The following is an 18,916-nucleotide window of genomic DNA, read 5'->3' as shown; positions in this document are numbered from 1 at the left end:
TTAAAAACCAAAGAATATAAGAGAAACACGCCCTGAGCCTCAGGTATGGTTTTATTAGCACATTACTAGTACTATTTCGCATATCAATTCAGCTGAGAGAGCAGGTGCTCGTTGTCTTTCCAGTCTGGTGAAGATCCAGGCGGGTCTTTTCCTGCTCTGACACACAGCGTGGCTGTATGAGAAGTGCAAGGGGAAGGATGTTGTATATTTGTGCCCCTCACTGAGCAACACTGGTCCTTGCACTGTGGCTGAGGATGCCCAAAGATGCTCACATGGGTGGACATGCAGCCAGAGGCTGCTCAGGAGCTGCATTGCCCACCTGCAGCGTGGAAATAGGTGCAAGTCAGCATTGCCCTAAGCTTGACACACTGAACTGTAATTTCTGTTTCTTTGAGCGTGTGCCCCAGGAATGGAGATAGTTAAACTTAGGAACACAGGTCTTCTGTGCTGTGCCTGGAGAACCAGTGCCAGAGAGCTGTGGGGTGAGGACAGCCGTATAGCTGAAGGCATCTGTGGCTGGGTGGGAGCTGGGGCTGGTTTTGACAAACTCCTGCCTCTCTGGATTTGCCTGTGGTGTGAATCCCAGGGGTATGTTTATTTTAAGTAATGTTGAAAAGATGAGTCTTATGATGTCTCTAGCTCAGGCATTTGTGAACGGCTGCTTCCCCTTGGATCTAGCTTGAAGAGTATGTGAGAAGGGAGTTGTTTACCAGGGTCCATGCCCACACTCCCTCTGTGATGGGGCCTGGCGAGGGGATGTGCTGCTGTGGGGGTGTGGGCTGTGAAGGCCTGGGGTGCTCAGTGGGTGGATGGATGGAGCGAGTCAGCTGTGTGGCACACAGTTATGAACCGTGTTTGCCTTTTGGGATGTACCCTGCACAAGCATCCAGCAATACCATATGTAAGCCCTCACCAAAAGCATCTCGCCTGTGTTCTCAATTCTTTTGCATCTTCCCGCTTCCTGTGCTCCTTGAACTTCTGTCTCTTCAGAATAACACTAGAGATTACTCAGGATTTCCTCTTGCTTAGCCAGGAGTGGCTGTGACACAGCAGGAAATAATCCTGTCTGAGGTCAAACAGAAGCCAAGCCACCGTGCCTTCCTCTAGACATGGCTTGGGACACCATAAACCCAGGGGTGTTGGTTACAGAGAGCTGTCCATCACGTACCACACGTGCCTCTGGAGGGAGGGATGCAGAAATCGGTCTGAAAGACCAGGGGACAGGTGACATTTGGTGACTCTGCTGTGAAGGGACCCTGCAACAGTGCAGGAGAAGCAGAGTAAGGAAGGTTGTGTATCAGTAGCAGCCCCAGATGTGCTCTCTGGTGGGATTGGTGGGATGTGCCTTTTCCCTTGTGCTCTCCATGCTGGGAGGCTGGAGGGAGCAGCCGAGCAGGGCTGTGGCTGGGAGGACGTGGCCTCCGTGCCCACCTGCGGGAAGGGCAGAAGTCCCTGAGCCTCAAGGAGCTGTGTGCCCTGCCCTACAGCACTGCCAGGGCAGGGACCAGCCTCTCCTCCACCCCCTGGCTCTGCCTCAGGGGCTTCTTGAGTCAGCCCTGTGTCACTGTGTGGGGCTCGAGCAGGAGGGCTGGCACACCCTGACCTGCTCCCGTCCACCTCTGCCCCGCAGGACCATGAGAAGCAGTACGTGGGCTTTGCCACTCTGCCCAACCAGGTCCACCGGAAATCCGTCAAGAAAGGTTTCGACTTCACCCTGATGGTCGCAGGTGAGACTGCCCATGGATGGAGGTGGCTGGGCCATATAGTGGGTGGGTGGAGGGGACCAGCTCTCCTCACTTCCCTTAAGTCAGACAGTTCCCTCAGGAGGAACGGGCCATCCCTGACCACTCGTAGCCCTCTCGAGCCAGCGCCAAGTGTAGCTTCTTCTCCAACAGGGCAGCTGGTCTGCATGGTGAAGGCAGGGCCAGCCAGGGACCCAGGGAAAGAAAGGGGAAGGAGGGTGGAGGAGCTGGGAGATCACATTTATGTAAGGATTGAGACATCTTACAGCAAAAGTCCTCCCACTGCTGGAAAAATGTGATGCCCATAAACAGCATCTGACAGCTCATCTCTCTCATTTCCTCTGACTCAGGATTCAAAGCCTTGTTCAGAGTTTCATTTGTAAGTCAATAAGTGGGTCATGTTGCTTGCTTTTTCCTCCTCTCCTTTGCCTTCTGTCAATCAGGAGAGTCGGGTCTGGGCAAATCCACGCTGGTGAATAGCCTGTTCCTGACAGACCTCTACAAAGACAGAAAGCTCCTCAATGCAGAGGGTAAGTTGGGGATAAAGGGGAGTGAACAGTTCTTGTGCCTGTGGATCTAGACTGTCCTAGGGACTAGTACTTTGGTTCCTTGCTTCAGCAGCATCTACGAGCTTGGCCACATTCCAGCCCTGTTTGTTGCTCTGCTCTCCTTTGGCTGCAGAGGTACTAGTATTTGAGCAAGAAGGCTTTGGCTGTGGGGCTCTTCTGTCCTGTGAAGGGAAGATGAGGCTGCAGAGCAATGCTGTCTTGTTGGGTCGAGATGTTGAGATTTGCCTTTTGCTCTTGGGTGCTGGAGTGTGGAAGGGATTCCTCTTACCAAATGAGTGGAGAAAGTGTTCAGGGCTACAAGCACTTCAGAGGTCTGTGTATCTTCCTGAGTCTGTCTGCCTGCTGGTGTCCTCCCACAGTACCACTGCCTTGAGGCTCCTTAGAGGGTAATCAGGGTTTTTTGAAAAACATGTTACTCCCTGTGCTCAGTGATAAGGAGGGAGCCAGCTTGTGATGGGTGTGAGCAGGAATCCCCAGCTTTACTGCCTAGCTTTAACTCATGTGTTCTTGTTCAAAGAGAGAATCAGCCAGACCGTGGAGATTGTGAAGCACACGGTGGACATTGAGGAGAAGGGTGTCAAGCTGAAGCTGACCATAGTGGACACACCAGGCTTTGGAGATGCTGTTAACAACACTGAGTGGTGAGCAGGCCGCTGCTGCCTTCTTCCCAGTCCTTGGCCACGTCTGTTTTCTGTGGATGCTTCACAGGAAGGCAGTCTGGCAGTGGGAACGGGATGATGCTGCTTCATAGTCCCTAGGAGACACTGACCTGTTAAACATGTGATCTTGTTTTGATTGAATTACCCTTCCCAGCTGGAAGCCTATCACCGACTACATTGACCAGCAGTTTGAGCAGTATTTTCGTGATGAGAGTGGCCTGAACCGTAAGAACATCCAGGACAACCGAGTGCATTGCTGCCTCTACTTCATCTCCCCCTTCGGGCATGGGTGAGAGTCCCCGCTCTGGGGCCAGGGCATGGTAGGGCTGTTGGCACACGAGAAGTTCTGTCTGGATGCTCTCCCTCAGCTGAGCATCATACCACCTCCCTCTCTGGTGTGACAGACTGTCTGTGATAGGGCAGAGCTGTTCTCCCTCAGGCCTGCAGCCTGTTTTGGAATTCAGGAGAAATAATGCCACATAGATTTATATCGTCTATCTAGCTAAGCCTGACTGATAGGTAGGAGAGGGAGTTTTAAGCTGTCCTCTGTCTGTGCCCCTTGCTGGCTCATGTGCCTGCCTCACCTGGAGCAGCTGGGGGATCGTGTTGTCTGCCTGCAGCACAGGGCAGCTGGAGGGAGCGAATACCATGTGCCCGTGTGAGACATTCAGCAGCTAAAATCTGAGACAGGTTTCCTGAAGACACAGCCCCAGCTGAGGGCTGTCCCAGTGCTGCCCCATGCTCTTGTGACAGTGCTGTCCTTTTCCCTTCGTGCTGGGTTGGTGGGGGATCTGCCCAGTCTGTCCTTGCTAACCATGTACCTCCATGTCTCTGCTGCAGGCTGAGGCCAGTGGATGTTGAGTTCATGAAGGCTCTGCATGAGAAGGTCAACATTGTGCCCCTGATTGCCAAAGCTGACTGCCTGATCCCCTCTGAGATCCGGAAGCTAAAAGAGAGGGTGAGATGCTCTTTCTCTACAGGAGTATCCCTGATGTGCTGGCAGGGTTGGGCTGAGGAGGTAGGGGATATATATGTTAAAAAAAAAAAAATATATATATATATAGGTATATAGCATGTATGTGTGTATATATGTATCTTCACATTACCTGCAAATATAACTGCAGCAGTGCTCTACTGTGAGCGGGGAGGTGGTGTCTGCAGAGAGGCCAGCTCTAGAAGAAATGTCAAATCCCTTCACTGTCCATAGGCTATAGCAAACCCATGGTAGCACAAACATGGAATAAACCCAGCGTTTCTGTATTGTTCAGTGTTGCATTCTTTTGTGTTTGTCTTGCATGGACACAGATCCGGGAAGAGATTGACAAATTTGGCATTAAAGTGTACCAGTTTCCTGAGTGTGACTCTGATGAAGATGAGGAGTTCAAGCAGCAAGACAGAGAGCTGAAGGTAAGGAACCTGCTCAGCAGGGGACTGGCAAGGCAAGCTCATGGATTTGGCAGTTGCTTCAGGAGCCAGAGCTGCCCTATGTGTGCCAAAGGCCTGTGCTACTGATACCCAGGGGACAGCCTACGTTGGCTCACATGGTAGATGGCCTGGAGAAGGTGCTGCTGTCCTTGCTGGTGCCATGAAGTCAAGTGTGGCATAAAGGCATGGCATGTCTGCTCTCTCACCAGGCAGTGTCGGTCTTTCCTCAGTCCACTGCAGCCTGTATGTTTAAGAGGGAGTCTGGGTTGTACAGCATTTGTAAGCACCTATTTCTGAGTGATGCCATCAGCAAGGAGGAGCACTTTGCGAGTGATGAGGCACAACTGTGATACATTAGTTGCATGGGGGGAGACAACATGATCATACAGACCTGGCTGGAGGCCCCAGCAGGCCAGGCTTGACCCTCTCTCAAGCAGAGCCAGCCCTGTGTATGCATGCAGTATGGCCTTGTTTCTCCTGTCAGAGACATGCAATGGGCTTTGACTCCATTCTGAGCAGAGAGGAGCACAGCCTGTACATCCCTGCCTCAACATCGTCCCATTTGCTTGGTGTCTCAGCCTCTCTGCTCTGGCTTCCTTGTAGAGCTTCCGCTCAAAGAAGGGATGCAGGCACCTGCAGAGACACAGCCTCCCTCAGGACAGCTCAGAAGGTCAGGCTGGGAATTAGGCTGCCTGCAGATCCCATGCCTTAGGCTTTTCTCTGCAACTGTGTTGTGGTGTGCTGTGGCACACGTGGATGTCCCCGTGCCTTTCCCACCAGCACCTTCCTCCTCCTGCTGTGTTCCACTTGAGCTTGGCCCTTGGAGGAGGGGTCCGAGAGCAGCCTCAGGCTGAGCTGGACTCAGCAATGCCTCTCATTCCAGGAGAGCGCTCCCTTTGCCGTCATCGGCAGTAACACTGTGGTGGAGGCGAAAGGCCAGCGTGTCCGTGGACGGCTCTACCCCTGGGGCATTGTGGAAGGTAAGCGCAGTGCCTGAGAACTGGCGCTGTGAGCAAGGGGCCCCCAGCTAAACTGAATCTTAAACCCTCCTGCACTCCCTCTTTCTCTGCTGCTGCTCCTGTACGTGCTGGAGCCTGTCCTGATGCACAATGTGTTTGTCTCTATCTTCCTTTCTAAAGGGAGAAATTTCATAAAGCCCATAAGCAGAATAACCCTGGAATGGCTTTTGCTGCTGTTGCTGACTCCCTCATGCTGGCACATTGCTTTAAGGTGTTGCAGCTTTAGATCTCCAATGCCTGTGTGTGCACCCATCGGCTGGTACCGGCTGCTTGGGGCTGCCCAGCTGCTGGCTCTGCCCTCTGGCTGGCTCTGGAGGTGGCTGTGCCTGTCGGGGTGCTGGCAATTTGGCAGTGGGATCAACTTTGTGAAACCCTGGGCCTGACACAGCCAGCTTTCCCCAGCCCTGCAGAAAGGTAAACGGAGATCACCATGGCAAGCACACTGCTACTGAGCACAGCCCTTCCACGCAGGGTCCTACTGTGCTGTCTGGAGCCTGGTTCCCCGTGCTAACTTCAGCTTTTTCAGCTCTCCAAAGCTCACAGCTTTGCCCCTTAGCATCTGATTTTGCCTTCAGGGGCCTTTCGATCAGTCCTAAGTTCTGAGGAGATGAGCAGTTTGCCTCCGGCACTGGCTATACTCACTGTGGTTATAGCAATGACATCCCATGTACCCCAGAGCAGCATCCTCTTTCAAGACTCTGCTGCACATGCTTAATTAATCCTCTTACTCAGAAAAAGTCTTGTGAACACAGTGACTTCAGCAGCCTGGCCTCAGTGTCTAGAAGCATGGAGCATCACCAAGGCCAGGGCCAGGGGTGACCCCCAGTGGTGGGAGGGAGCGAGAGGAGGATGAGGAAGGAGACCTGTGGCATATTTCAGTCTAGCCTGAAGGTGGGCAAGGGGCTCCCTGGACAGGGCTGGTGAGATGTGGCATCCAGGTACTCTCCTGTTGTTGCTTCCACAGTGGAAAACCAGGCACACTGCGACTTTGTGAAGCTGCGGAACATGCTGATCCGGACACACATGCATGACCTGAAGGATGTCACTTGTGATGTCCACTATGAGAACTACCGAGCTCAGTGCATCCAGCAAATGACCAGGTGGGTCCCCACTGTTTTAACCAGAGGCAGCAGGAGTGTCTTTATCTCTGTGGATGTGAGGTTGCTGTCAGAATGGCTCATCAGTCAGGAGGCTGTGTGTCTGCTGGGGACATGCTGGGCTGCAGCCTATGGAATGGCATTGGGAAGTAAAATAGCAAATCCAAGCATGTCTTCTACAGTCTGAATGCGTGGAGGGGTTGCTTCTGAGAATCCGTGCTCCTGTCTGAGCATTTCCCATGCAGGTCTTGGGAAATAGGCCTGGAAATTCTTTTGAATTGCTATTCCTAGCACTGGGTGAAATATATCTAGCCTTCATGAAACCAAGGATAAACCCTCTCTCTGGTGGGTGGTAGCTGTGTGCATTGCCAAAGAGGAAGGCATTCTGCAGCCTGCAGTTCTGTCCAAACGACAGCATGACCCTTGGGATGCTGCTGTTTCTCAGACAACAGAGCTCAGGCAATTAGCAAGACTCTTAACACATCTCCAAAGATTTCTCTGCATTGTCTTCCCATGGCATCTGATTCTCTGTGGTTTTAGTCACAATTATCAGAAAACAGAAGAAGGAATGCTCATGGGTTTCTCATTTGAAACCTTTTATTTTTTCCATTGTCCCTTCCATGACTGAAATACTGGTGAAAAATTGTAGGTTTAAGTAGGTCTTGGCTCATCTGCTGTAAACCCTCCCCTGGGCTGGCTGGGTAGCTCTGTGCTGCCACGTTGCAGGGCAGAAGTGGCTGTGCTTTGCCAGGGAGCAGTCCTGCATGTGTGCAATGTGTGGCACATTCTGTTCACACATGTATCTGAGTACTTTTGCATAGCAGACAAGCCTGTCTTTTTCAACAGCGAGGATATGGAGTCCCAAAATAACTATGTGAAATGCTAGAGATCTGTGAGAAGTGTCACAGCTGCTCTTTAGGTAGGCTATGTATCTATTAAAAGAAGAACACGATGAAAAAGCAATTGTTCAGCTTAAGCAAAGCTGAAGTTTGGTACCATTTCTCATACCATGGCTAACTCCAGTGAACAAGTCTCAGAAAACACTGTGGCCACTTCTCACAGTGGGATAAGGGTCGTTGTCTAGAGAGATGTTTTGGGAGGAGATCCCAAGCTCCAGGGCTGGAATTGACTCAATAACAAGCCAGTGGTGACTCCAAGTGGTGAATAATTGCAAGTGGCATCTTGAATTCCCAGTTTCAGCCCAGGTGACTTTGGATACCGCCACCACCACCTTCTCACCTATGAAGAGCTCTGACTTTTGGAAGAAAGTCACCTCTTTTCTCTGTCCCCTGCCTGCACTTATGTGCACCTCCAGTCTTCACTGCAATGCTGCTGTGCCTGTTGTGTCTCATGTCTCCCACCTCCTGACTGTGAGGGCCAGCTTAGTCATCAGACTTGCAGCAATTGAAGTGCTCCCTTGGTTTTATCTTCCTGGAAAAAAAAAGAACCATAGTGAGTGTGTGGTACCTTAGGGATGCTGATAGTTTGTGTTGATGCTGTGTATATATGTAAGCATATGGACAGGTGAGCCGAAGTAGACTGGATAAATTGTCTGTACATGTGTCTGCTAAGCTTGCCATTGCAGTTACAAAAGGTGGTCAGAAACATTTGCAAGCCTGTTTTGGGTTTTCTCTGTTAGCTAACCACAGGCTTCTATTTTGAAAACTTTTACTGACTTCTGTTTCATTCTGTATGCAAGCGCATCCCACACCTCTGGGCTAGATTGCCCCACAGCCCCTCCACCTGGCTGGGTGCATGATGCCATCTTGCTGGCAGGTCTGCTATCATGAGTGACAGCCATGGTGACACTAAAGCCAGCCAGCCTGAACCACAGCTGACTGCGTTTCTTCCCTCTCTGTTTCTCCAGCAAGCTGACTCAGGACAACAGGATAGAAAGCCCGATTCCCATCCTGCCTCTCCCAACACCAGACACTGAGACAGAGAAGCTGATCAAAATGAAGGATGAGGAGGTGAGACCCCTTTTCTGCCTGGGCCTCCTTGGTGTTGGAGCTGGAATCTGAGGAGTTTCTCCCAGATGGCCCCATAGAGGCTATCCTGGGGCTTCCCGCTCCTGCCTCCCACCATCACAGGCTGCTGGTGTGGAGGACACACGGATCCCTTTTTTGACTATTTCTTCTCTGTCTCACGCAGTTACGGCGGATGCAAGAGATGCTGCAGAAGATGCAGCAGCAGATGCAGGATCAGTGAGAGGAAGGTACTCGGAGGGCAGAGGGAACTCCCCAGTGACCATCTGAGGCCTGGCAAGAGCTGTGGACGTTTAGAAAAGGTTTCCTGTTGTATAGAGACTTGTGGGCAAGAGCTGCACCCACACCCTCTAATTTATTAGCAGCAATGCTGGCTTTGCGGTCAGCTGGATTGTGGAGGAGGCTGTTCACTTAACAGTTTACTGATGTGTATTTCTTTTTTATTAATTATTCTTTCTTTTCTTTTTTCTTTTTTCTTTTGTTTTTTTTAAAAGAAAATAGCCTGGGAAGTCTCTAAGGCATCCTAAAAAAGAAAAACAGAAAAGAAAAAGATCTCCCTTTCCCATGTACTAATCTGTTGTTAGGGAATGCTCTGGTATTTAAAGTCCTGGTTTCTCTGGTGTACGAACTTGAAGACTATCTGTGTCAATGCACGTAATTGTTTACTCCCAACTGAAGTGCTGTGCTCCCCTCCCCGTTCCCCTTGTCTGGGACCAGCACCAGTGTTGTAAAGGCAGCCGTACCCTCCGGTGAGTGTGACCTGTGCTGCTCGGGCTCCTCAGCCTGGGGCCAGCTCTGGCACAGAGAGCTGGCGCTGGGGCTTTCTCTGTGCACTGATCTGCTCAGGGGTCCTGATGGTTGCCTGGTTTCCTGCTTGGGTTTTTCTGAAGTGCTTTTATTTAATTGGTTGGTTTTTTTTTTTTCTGTCAAGAAACTCCAGGATATTTACACTGAACAGCAAGGGACTGAGTCTCTTGAGGTCAGTTAGAAGAAAACGGCTTTTAATGCTCTCAGTTATGTCTTTCTAGCAGAGAGCATGAGTTGCCGACTGTTGCCTGCAAGGAGATGATGGGAGTGAGCACCTTCACGGCCATGCTTTCCTCCCACAGCAGGCTGGAGGTGTTGGTAGGAGAACCCCAGGGCCTTGCAGTAGCTGAGTGAGGGTATCTCATGGTTTAGCTCTGATCATCCAGTTGCAGTGTCTCCAGTGTCTGCTCTGAAAAGCCCCATGGCAGCCAGAGTGCTTGGCTGGGACTGCTTTGGAGGGAGTAGAAACCCGAGGGCTGAAATCCAACCCCAAATGCAGAGCTTTGCCCTACCCCCAGACATTGCGGTCCCACAACTGCTTTGCTGGCTCTGAGCTTCTCCTGGGGAAAGGGGCAGTTTTTGTAGGCCTGTACTGGAGATCTGCAGCTGCCTGTCTAGGCAGGTGTTGGCTCAGCCTGGCAGGTGCAGGATTGTCCCTGCATGGACAGCAGATTTGGCACGTGCTCCCCTGCCCTTCCCTTGGGACTCAGCCCTTCTCCCCCTTCCCCTGTCCGAGGCTTTTCCTGTCTCAGTGCTGGGAAGACTGGTGGATCTGCTGGGCGGAGATAAGAGCACTCTGGGCAGCAGCTTCTGTCCTGTTCTTGCTTCCTGCGGTATTTTTAACTTTAGTCCAGCCAGAGCAGAGCCGCGGGTTGTGATGCCTGGCAGGGCAGGCCTCACCAGCAACACTGCCGCGCTCGCAGGGAATCAGGGCTGTTGGAGGGAGAGACAATTGTCTCTTCTCTCTGATCCAGGGAGTGTTGTCATGGGCTGGTCCCTTCTGCTCCTCTGGCTCCTGGCTCAATTCCTCTGTCCCCTTTCCCCCTTTGTATCTTCTCCTCCATCTGTGGCTCTCCCCAGCAGAGCTCCCTGGGTAGGAAGCAGTGTTGGCCAGGAATAGCCAAGCCCTTTATTCTGTTATTAGGTGCTGTGTTTGTCTGATTCCCCTGGTGGGGCTTTAGATTCCTGATCAGAGCTTGTCCAAGTGGTAAATAGGTTGGCTGGTTTCAGTTATTCACTGTACAGAGCCTCTGCTTAGCCAGAAAATGGGCTGCAGGGGCAGGGGAGAGACCCTGGCAGTGCAGAAGGACAAAGCGAGGGTGGAAGCCCCTTGCAGAAATATGCAAGCTGGGCAAGAGCCATGTCCAACAATGCTTTGGTTTTCTTCTTTCATTCTCTCCTGTGTTGGGTTTATGAGTGACAGTGGCAGTGCCAGCCTAGGAGAGGGAAAGGGTTCAGCTCATCTTCAATAACATGCAGGACCAAGGAGGAAATTGAACCTTTTTTTGTGCAATGTGCTTATGTGAGCAGTGGAGTAGCCTGAAACAGGAGCTTCCTCCTGGTTCTCTGGAGCTGGTTTGCTGCTGTCTGAAGCAGGAGGACTGCTGAGTTCTCAGCTTTATCCGTGCTAGCACAATGGGAAACAGCTTGCAGAACCTGTCCTCTCTCTTTTCTTACACTTGTCTGTGAGGAGGATGTTCTACGGCGAATGAGCCCTTTCTAGGTAGAGGTGTCCCTCTTTCAAACACGTTCATTTCTAGAAGATAAAGGAGGCCCTTACCCTTTAGCATGGCCATGGAGGAGCTGACAGCTTTTATCCTGGGCTGTGTGAAGGTGAGAGCACAGGGTACTCTGGTCACAGGTAGGTGGGATTGCTGAGGGTGACTCTGCCCCTGTCCCTCTGGGTGAGGAAGTCTCCATCAGCTCAGCACACATGGCTCCCACATCAAGTCAATAGTCACAAGTCTGTACTCTACAGAGGGCTGAAGCCTTCGGCTACCAGCTGGCAAAGATGGTTCAAGTTGCACTTGGGAAAAAAATGCACAGGAGGCACTAGAGACAGCTTCTACTGAGGGGCAGTGGTACTGCTGAAATCACATCCCTGTGTAGAAGGTTTGCTGCTCAGAGCAACAGAGTTTGGGGGCTGCCCGGAAAGGGATTAGAGGTTGGCTTTGGGGGACACCATGGATTCAGACTCTGTCCTGGAAGGTGGCATCTGTTTATTAACATAGGAATGTTTTGTACTGCTGCATTGAGCTGCACAGTAGGCAGAGACTCCTGAACAAGTGTAGCTTGGCCGTTTGGCTCGGGCAGTGAGAAGTGTGGGTAGGAAAGTAATTTAACACCCCCCCCCCCTCACACAACCCTCCACAGCCTCACATGCGACCCCTGCGCCCTCAGGCACATTCCCACGCCACTGCCAAGCTTTGCCCCACTGAGTCACTGCAGGGGTGGCTCCCATTCCGCAGAGCTGTCCCAGGCTGCAGCTGGGGCTGTTGGTATCATGTCTGGGACCTTGTGCCTGACTGGGGAGGGAGCTGTGGCATGGACTCCTTGTGTCCCGCTGCTGTGCTGGTCCTGCCCATGCAGTCCTTGCTGCCTCCCTGCATGCTTCCCCCAGAGAAGGAGGGAGTCCCACTATTCTTCGTGCTCTGCAATGGCGTTCCCTGCTCCTCCTCACAACCAGCCCCCCCATGCTTTAATGCTGGCTTGGTCCTGCCATGTGACTTCCTCACCCCCTGCTCCATTCCTAGGCTCTTTGTTTCCTGTCCATCTGTTGGGTTCTTACAATATATATTTTTTTGTAAATTTCCGTTTGAACATTTTGTCATTGTGAACAAAGAAAACTGAAACCTTTAAAAACATATCCATTTTATTAAATGATTATTGTTATTATTATTATTAATAATGTTTACTACCTGAATTGATCAGTGAAATAAATACATTCAAAAAAGCCAGCCTCTTTCTGTTTAATTTTCAGTCCCCTTGAGCAGCATTGGTGATATGGGCACGGGATAGCAAAACTGACTGTTTTTCTTTTTATCCAATTCCATCAAAGCGGGCTCCAGTCAGGGCTTCTTGCATGGGATTTCTGGCCTGTGTTTATGTCAGAAGCCGGATGAGATGATCTTCTATCTTTAAGCTTACCCTGGGAGTGGTGTCTGAACCAGCAATGGACAGCTGGGCAGGATCCAGTCCCAGGAAATCCATTTTGTGAGTGGTTAAAGCAGCATTGCAGAGTCTGTGCTTCATGCAAAGCCAGGTTGGGTCTGGCTCTAGATCAGCTCCATGCCACACCTGACCTGAGCACCTGCCTGGGAATAAATGTGGCAGCAGATGCATGAAACAAGGTAAATTTGCTGAGCAAACTTACCCTGCAATAGCCAAGCTGCTCCCAAGTGCAGGTGCTGCAGGAAAAACTGTGTTCATTTGTTAGCCTAAGATCTCTTTCCCACTTTGCCTCCCTGCAACAGTGAAACAACTGGAATGATCTCCAGTTTACTAGAAACTTAGAGCTTAATTGATTCATTTAGAGCATTAGAGATTTTCCCTTGCTTAGGGCCTATTTCTGCTGTTGTTTACACCCTAAATTATGTTAACATCAGCACATTCAGGGTGCTCATGATTTCTGCTCTGTACAATGTGCCCAGTACTAGGGTAATGGAGAGTTGGGCCCAATGGGGCAACAGTTTTGCAATGGAATTCTGGTGGCCTTACCCTAAGAAACGTAGCCAATGCCTCGGGTCAGGCTGATGGCAGAAAAATGTCTGTGAAGGTGCAATGGCCTTGAGAAGACAAGATTCTTCCTAAATGTAGTTTTGACCCTTGGACTTATCTGTTCAAGTGTTCATGTAATGCGACTTCTGAATACAGGATGTGGTCCGTCTTTCTCAGTAACTGCAAGTAGCACTTGTTAAGAGCTGCCAGCTCACTTAGCTATTAAAAGAGCGATCCCTCAGAACACTGTCTTTCCCAGTTTGTCATCCTTCCTGTGAATCTAACTAGTTTATTTTGATGTAGACAGTGAAACACCAAGAGTTATATTTTACCTCTATAACAACCATGGGAGGATGCAAGTGTGTGGAACATCTTTCTCCTTGGCTCAGCTGTTGACACCAGTGTGGTCACTGCAAGTCCGTTTCTTTCAGCAGATCTTCCACTGCTAATTAGGAGTAGATTTTTTCCCTGTTTCAAGGGAAACCTCAGGTTCAGCACGCTGCAAAGTGTGAGCTCTCACTACTCTACCAAAAGATAATCTTCCTGACGAGATGGGAAACCAAAGGCTAAAGTGCTCAGGGAGTGCAGTACAAAGCAGTAACATCACCTTCCAGGTTGAAATGCGTTTTGAGTTACTACTTTGCAACTGAGACTTTGCAGTGTTTCTGTTGGACTGAGCATGGTGGCCCAGAATCACAGTTACCAGTACTGTCAGCATCTCTCCCAGCAAACATGTTCTTGTGAGCAGTGTCAGCTCCCATTTCTTGGAAGACTTGCTCAATGAAGCCTCAGCTTCCAGTGACATGCAGCAAACTTACAGGAAGGCCTCATGTGGGAGGTGTCCCTGGGATGAGCCTGACCCTTATCTTGGCAGCCAGCTGCAAGGGGATTATCCGGGAGCTCAGCTATGCAGCTGCAAACACTCCTGCACTGGCTGGACTGCCTGTAAGGTCTCTTGTAAAGCCAGCAAGAAATCAAGGATTGAACTACTCTGGTAAGTCAACAAAGCTACCTTCTGGTTTTTGTTTTTGTTTGTTGTTGTTGTTGTTGTTTGTTGATTTGGGTTTTTTTTGTTGTGGTTTTTTTTTTTTAATTTTTATTTTTATTTGGCTGATGGATTGTGCAGAAAAGCACTGCCTTGTTACAGATGTGTGTATTTGTTCTAACGAAGTTCTAGCAGCTCATGTTCAGCAGTGGTATGAGACTGCACTACAAAGACAGCTCATTGACCCAAGTCTCCCAGCATGGTCACAGCTCCAGAAGGAAATTATTCACCTGATGATTATTCACCTGCTGGAACAATGTCTAGTGTGGAAAACTCTGCTGACCTACAACCCTGGTGGTCAGCAACCCCCAAGGGTCGGCCAAGGACTGTTTATCACTTATTTTCAAAACTGGAAAGGCTATTTTTTACTTGTGGTAACAGTAAATTTATTTCTGAATCTCCTCTTGCAGTTTGCACAAACAAAGCTTTGTTTACAGATGTAATTCACAGCTATGATAAGGCGCGAGCAGTTTCGTATTCTAATTTTTGATTCCTTTACATAAATTTTCTTAGCTACCCTAATAATGTGCCTCCAGTAATGCTGAAAATTCAAGCAGCTCTTGTATACTTCTGAGCACTAGTGAAAATTTGATGGCTGCATCTGAGCCTCTCAGTAGCCATCTGTTCATATCCTTCCTCAAATCCAGGGTTGGCAGACCAGGAACATTCCTTTTCCTGTAATGAGAGACCAAGAATTTGCACACCTCTCTTAACTCTGTTTTTTTCAGAGCTCTCGTAGGACACCGAATTTACCCAGCTTTGGAAACTCATCCTCAGAACAAGCCAACAAAAGACCTGGGCTGTGGTGTCAGTCCTAGAGTGTGTGGTGTCTACTTGCCTGAACTCCACCTTATCCAGTTTCACCAGGGGGGTGTTTGCTGCTCAAGATGAAGAGTGGAATTCTCTTCTTGTCCCTCCTTGGCTTCCTCCCTCTTGTGATACCCACATGCCCTGTGCCATGCAAGTGTGCCACCAGTATTATCGACTGCACGTCAAAAGGCCTGACTGTAGCAAAACTACCAGCTGCTTTCCGTCCTTCAGCTGAAATTATCCACCTTGGTTACAACAGGCTCACCTCTATTCCCAGTGGGCTCTTTGACAACCTGAAGAGCCTCCAGGTAGTCTACCTGCAGGGCAACCCTTGGGAATGCAACTGTGACATCCTCTACTTGCGCTCGTGGCTGCAGTGGCAGCAGAACCGAACCTTATACAGGGATGTGAGATGCAGCTCCCCAGCTCACCTGCAGGACAGGGTCATTGCCTACCTGACAGAAGATGAGATCATCTCCACATGCCAGTACTGGTATTGCAACCTGGCTCTCCTCTCTCAGCTATGCCTCTTCATCCTCCTTTTCCTCCAGGGTATCTTGGTTATCTTCATCATTGTCTACTTGCAGAAATTTCGGAGAATGACTGCTGAAGCCCGCAGTGCCACCCGAGATCTAGACCTGCAAGCAGACACTTGGGTATCTTCTTCAAGAGGCCCCTACAACAGTGATTAACGTCACAAGACCGAAGACCCTCCTTCCCCTTGGGTGATGCTGTGCCAGGGATATGTGGTTTGTGATATCCAGAGGGGGCAATTTAGTGCAGCATCTGATCCTGACTGCAGTCCAAAGCAGAACTTGAACTGATCAGACACTTGCTGTATTTCCAAAGACCTGATCCTTGTGTTTTTTATTGCTTTAAACTTGTATTGCTTTGCTGAGCTGGGCATGGTTCTGGTTTGGTAGACTAAGGAAACCATAAACTACAGCAATCAGAACTGACTCAAACAGCTTATAAACTCATAGGGGCTACAGTGCTTGATCCCTTCTATGCTAGAGTGTTTCAGCCGTACTTTCCATGATGCTTCTGGTTGCATTGGGTCAGGTGAGGGCAGAGACAGGCAGTGAACAGTTCAGGTACTGGACTAGGACAATGGACAAATACAGTTTCCTTAATGCTACCACAGGTTGCCTTAGTAACACTTGAACAAGCGACTTAATCTTCTCCTGACTCAGTTTCTTATCAGGGTAAAGGAAAGGATGTTTCTTGTTGCCTGATGGATCATTTCCAATGTTTTTCTGGCAGGGGGAGAAGGATGTTTGAAAACCTACCCACTTACTCTATCTTCATTCCTTTTAATCTACTGGTAGTTTTAATACTGACTTCAGCATGTCCTGAGTCAACCTGGGGCCTTGAATGTTTATGAGAAATTCACCCTGAAGCCAAGAGTTGTTGAGACCAGAGGCTCTTTCTGGCGATGCTTGTACAGCACCTGGCACAAGAGAGACTCAAACTGCAACACCCACCGATGTGCCTACTGTTGGTTATGTCTCTTAATTATTTTTTGAATGAAGCAAAATTGAAATAAAATAATGATGCATGATGATGTAAAAGGCTTATTTTTCAATTCTGCACTAGGTGTCTCACACTCTGTCACCCTCTCTGATGCCTGAGCTTAGAGCCAAGCAGAATGAATACTGAAGGCAAGTGGATGTGTTACCAGAAGTGCTCCATAGGGTTAAACTTGACAGTTCCCAGCTGCCACAGTGGGTCAGTCTGAATGCGGAGTTCCTTGTTGTTCTCCTCAGCTGCTGCTTATTTTTATATGATGAGGGCTGGAAAGCAAAGGGCGTTTTCTGTTGCAAGCACACCTGTGGGGCAACGGCCCTGCCGGCTGCAGGTGAACGGCCCCTGTGCCCTCAGCCCCAGTTCAGGGAGGTTCAAGTTCTCCACATAAAAGCTGAGCTTATCCGCAAGACGAGCCCCCGCCTGGCGGCCAAGGCCGGGACAGCGGGAGGGGTGTTCAGGGGCTGCCTGAGCAGAAAAGGCGGGACCTGGGGCTTCTCTGCCTCAGGTTGCTTCACCTCAGCGTTCCCTGCTGCCCAAAAAGTGTGACGTGCTGCAGTGGAATAAGCCCCTGGTGCTGGGGTGGAGGTTGTGCAGGTGGAGGCCGAGGCGGGAAGGTGAGGTCCCACGTTGTGCTGAGGGAGCGCCGACGTGCCGTGTGGCCGATGGCGTCGAAGGCTTCAGTTCACCCACCGTGCTGCGTGTGCCTGGGCCGGCCTGAAGGGAGGTAAGTGAGACCTGGCTCTGCCTCAGGGGGCTCTTTCCTCCCTTCGCCGTCTCTGCCCCATGTCCCTCCAACACTAACCCTAACTGGAGCTGATGCACCTCTCAGCAGGGGCTGTGATATCCCTGCGGTATCACCAGTGGTCGTGGCCTCCAAGGGGCTTCTCCAGAGGAGCCTGCTCTGTGGGGATGCAAAGACTAACGCTCCATGAGGACACCTGACACTTCAAATCCCTGAATTTGAAGTACTGGGGCTTTTTGGTTTGGTTGGGTTTTTGTTTGGGTGGTGTGTGTTTGTTTGTTTCTTTTTTCCCTAAGGAACAAGCTTTCCATAGGAATACAAAGCCTGTTTTCTGGATTTTTCTCCCCCAGTGTCCTTTTCCCCAAATCAAGTTGCAGATGTTTAAGGAAGTAGCTCAACCTACTGTCTTCCCTTCACCGCTTCCTTCTCACTTCTTTAGATCAGCTATACTGTTGTTTTACCTGGTTTATGCCTGTTGTTGAAGTCAATTTCCTTTACTGATACATGCAAAGGATGTGAAAGGCCCTTTGCTTCCCCAATGCTATTTCAAAGTGTGCTAGTGTGGCAGAATGAATCCCTGGTTTTGCCTGCAGATTTTTAGCTGAATTTAGCTGGGTCGGAGGATGTTGATAGCGCACATGGGCAGGTACTGACAGTGCGACAGGCGCAGGCTCAGCTGCTGGGACAGGCTGGGCTGGGAGCAGGCACCATCCCAGGCCTGCGCCGGCTCAGCTGCTGCCTGTCAGCGCTGCTGAGGACTGCTGGAAAACCTTCGGGACTCGGTGTGCCCACAAACACACAACAACTGCTGACTCTGGTTTCACTTCCCTGGGGAGGCAGGAGGGGTCCTGACTCTGCATCATTAAGTCTTAGCACATGAAAGGTAAAAAGCCTTTTTGGCATCATTTGCACCTGTGGAGAATGTGACCAGCCATAGCAATGTGATAATGAATTGCGCAGAGTGATTTGTATGCCATGGCAGCATGTCTAATCCATAAATCTAGAGCCTGCATGTCTTGGCTTCTCCTGGCTCAGAAAGCTGCACGACTCGGATGCTTTCCTGCTCTGTCGTGCTGTTGAAGAGAGAACTGGTTTTCTTTCTGAAGCGGAGGGCTGTCCAAGGCTGCACAGTGGCTTCAAAGGGGAAGCTGCAGGTGCTTGTTTACATGTGATACCTGGGAATTTACCTCTCTTGGTTTAAATAGGCTTTCATAGTTTCTGCACCCTCATATGCGGGATGAACATATCACATAAAGAACAACTTGTTCTGATCCACTGTAGGGCTTGATCACTGAGACAGGCCAATTCTATGCAACATTTGGAGATGATATGGAGGAAAGTCCTGCAAAAGTGTGGCATCTCCTAGTTTATCAAAATATGTTGGGAGGTATTTATTTATATTTCCACACAGCAGCATTAACCTGAGAGTTACGAAACCAAAATGCCAAGAATGCTCTCTATGTATGCAAAATGATTCAGGCTCTGTAGCACTGATCTGACACCCTCATCTGTAATAACTGATGATCACTTCTAGCCTGTCCTGTCACAGCTGTTTGATGCCGTAGGAGTCATCAATTTTGCATGGAAACGCAGCTCTGCTCATTGAAGTCTGTCTCCAGAGCTGTTACCCGTACTGACATGGAATTGGGTTTGCTCGGAAGAGGGCAGCAAATAGCTTTTAATCTCCTGTTTGTTTTGACTAGTGAAATAGACGTGCCATGTGGGCCTGAGAGAGAATGAAGGCAAGTGTTATGTGTGTGTGCCCAGAGAAA

At 49.9% G+C, this 18,916-nt stretch overlaps 2 protein-coding genes across 5 annotated transcripts in view; both read left to right on the top strand.

Moving 5' to 3' along the window:
- Positions 1 to 8,981, top strand: part of SEPTIN5 (septin 5) — a gene marked incomplete at its 5' end in the record, with an annotated part of 38,667 nt that extends 29,686 nt beyond the window's left edge. For all 4 annotated transcript variants that reach the window (XM_082066105.1, XM_082066106.1, XM_082066103.1 and 1 more), the window contains 10 exons: positions 1,631 to 1,727; positions 2,186 to 2,272; positions 2,829 to 2,952; positions 3,125 to 3,259; positions 3,811 to 3,928; positions 4,276 to 4,377; positions 5,279 to 5,375; positions 6,379 to 6,514; positions 8,379 to 8,481; positions 8,663 to 8,981. In XM_082066105.1, coding sequence (XP_081922231.1) covers positions 1,631 to 1,727; positions 2,186 to 2,272; positions 2,829 to 2,952; positions 3,125 to 3,259; positions 3,811 to 3,928; positions 4,276 to 4,377; positions 5,279 to 5,375; positions 6,379 to 6,514; positions 8,379 to 8,481; positions 8,663 to 8,719 — 1,056 coding nt within the window. In that variant the 3' untranslated portion in view covers positions 8,720 to 8,981. The remainder of the gene's footprint in view (positions 1 to 1,630; positions 1,728 to 2,185; positions 2,273 to 2,828; positions 2,953 to 3,124; positions 3,260 to 3,810; positions 3,929 to 4,275; positions 4,378 to 5,278; positions 5,376 to 6,378; positions 6,515 to 8,378; positions 8,482 to 8,662) is intronic.
- Positions 8,982 to 13,747: 4,766 nt separating this feature from the next.
- On the top strand, positions 13,748 to 16,437 carry GP1BB (glycoprotein Ib platelet subunit beta). The gene is made up of 2 exons (XM_082066289.1): positions 13,748 to 14,014; positions 14,794 to 16,437. The coding sequence occupies exon 2, from the start codon at positions 14,953 to 14,955 to the stop codon at positions 15,565 to 15,567; it is 615 nt and encodes a 204-aa protein (XP_081922415.1). The 5' UTR covers positions 13,748 to 14,014; positions 14,794 to 14,952; the 3' UTR covers positions 15,568 to 16,437.
- Positions 16,438 to 18,916: the final 2,479 nt, after the last annotated feature.

This window comes from Streptopelia decaocto (assembly GCF_964273445.1).
Source record: "Streptopelia decaocto genome assembly, chromosome: 15".
NCBI lineage: Eukaryota > Metazoa > Chordata > Aves > Columbiformes > Columbidae > Streptopelia > Streptopelia decaocto.
This window is presented reverse-complemented; position numbering and strand designations above follow the sequence as displayed.

Excerpts from the sequence above, each read along its gene's own strand:
- GP1BB (XM_082066289.1), top strand. The coding sequence starts at position 14,953 with ATGAAGAGTGGAATTCTCTTCTTGTCCCTCCTTGGCTTCCTCCCTCTT.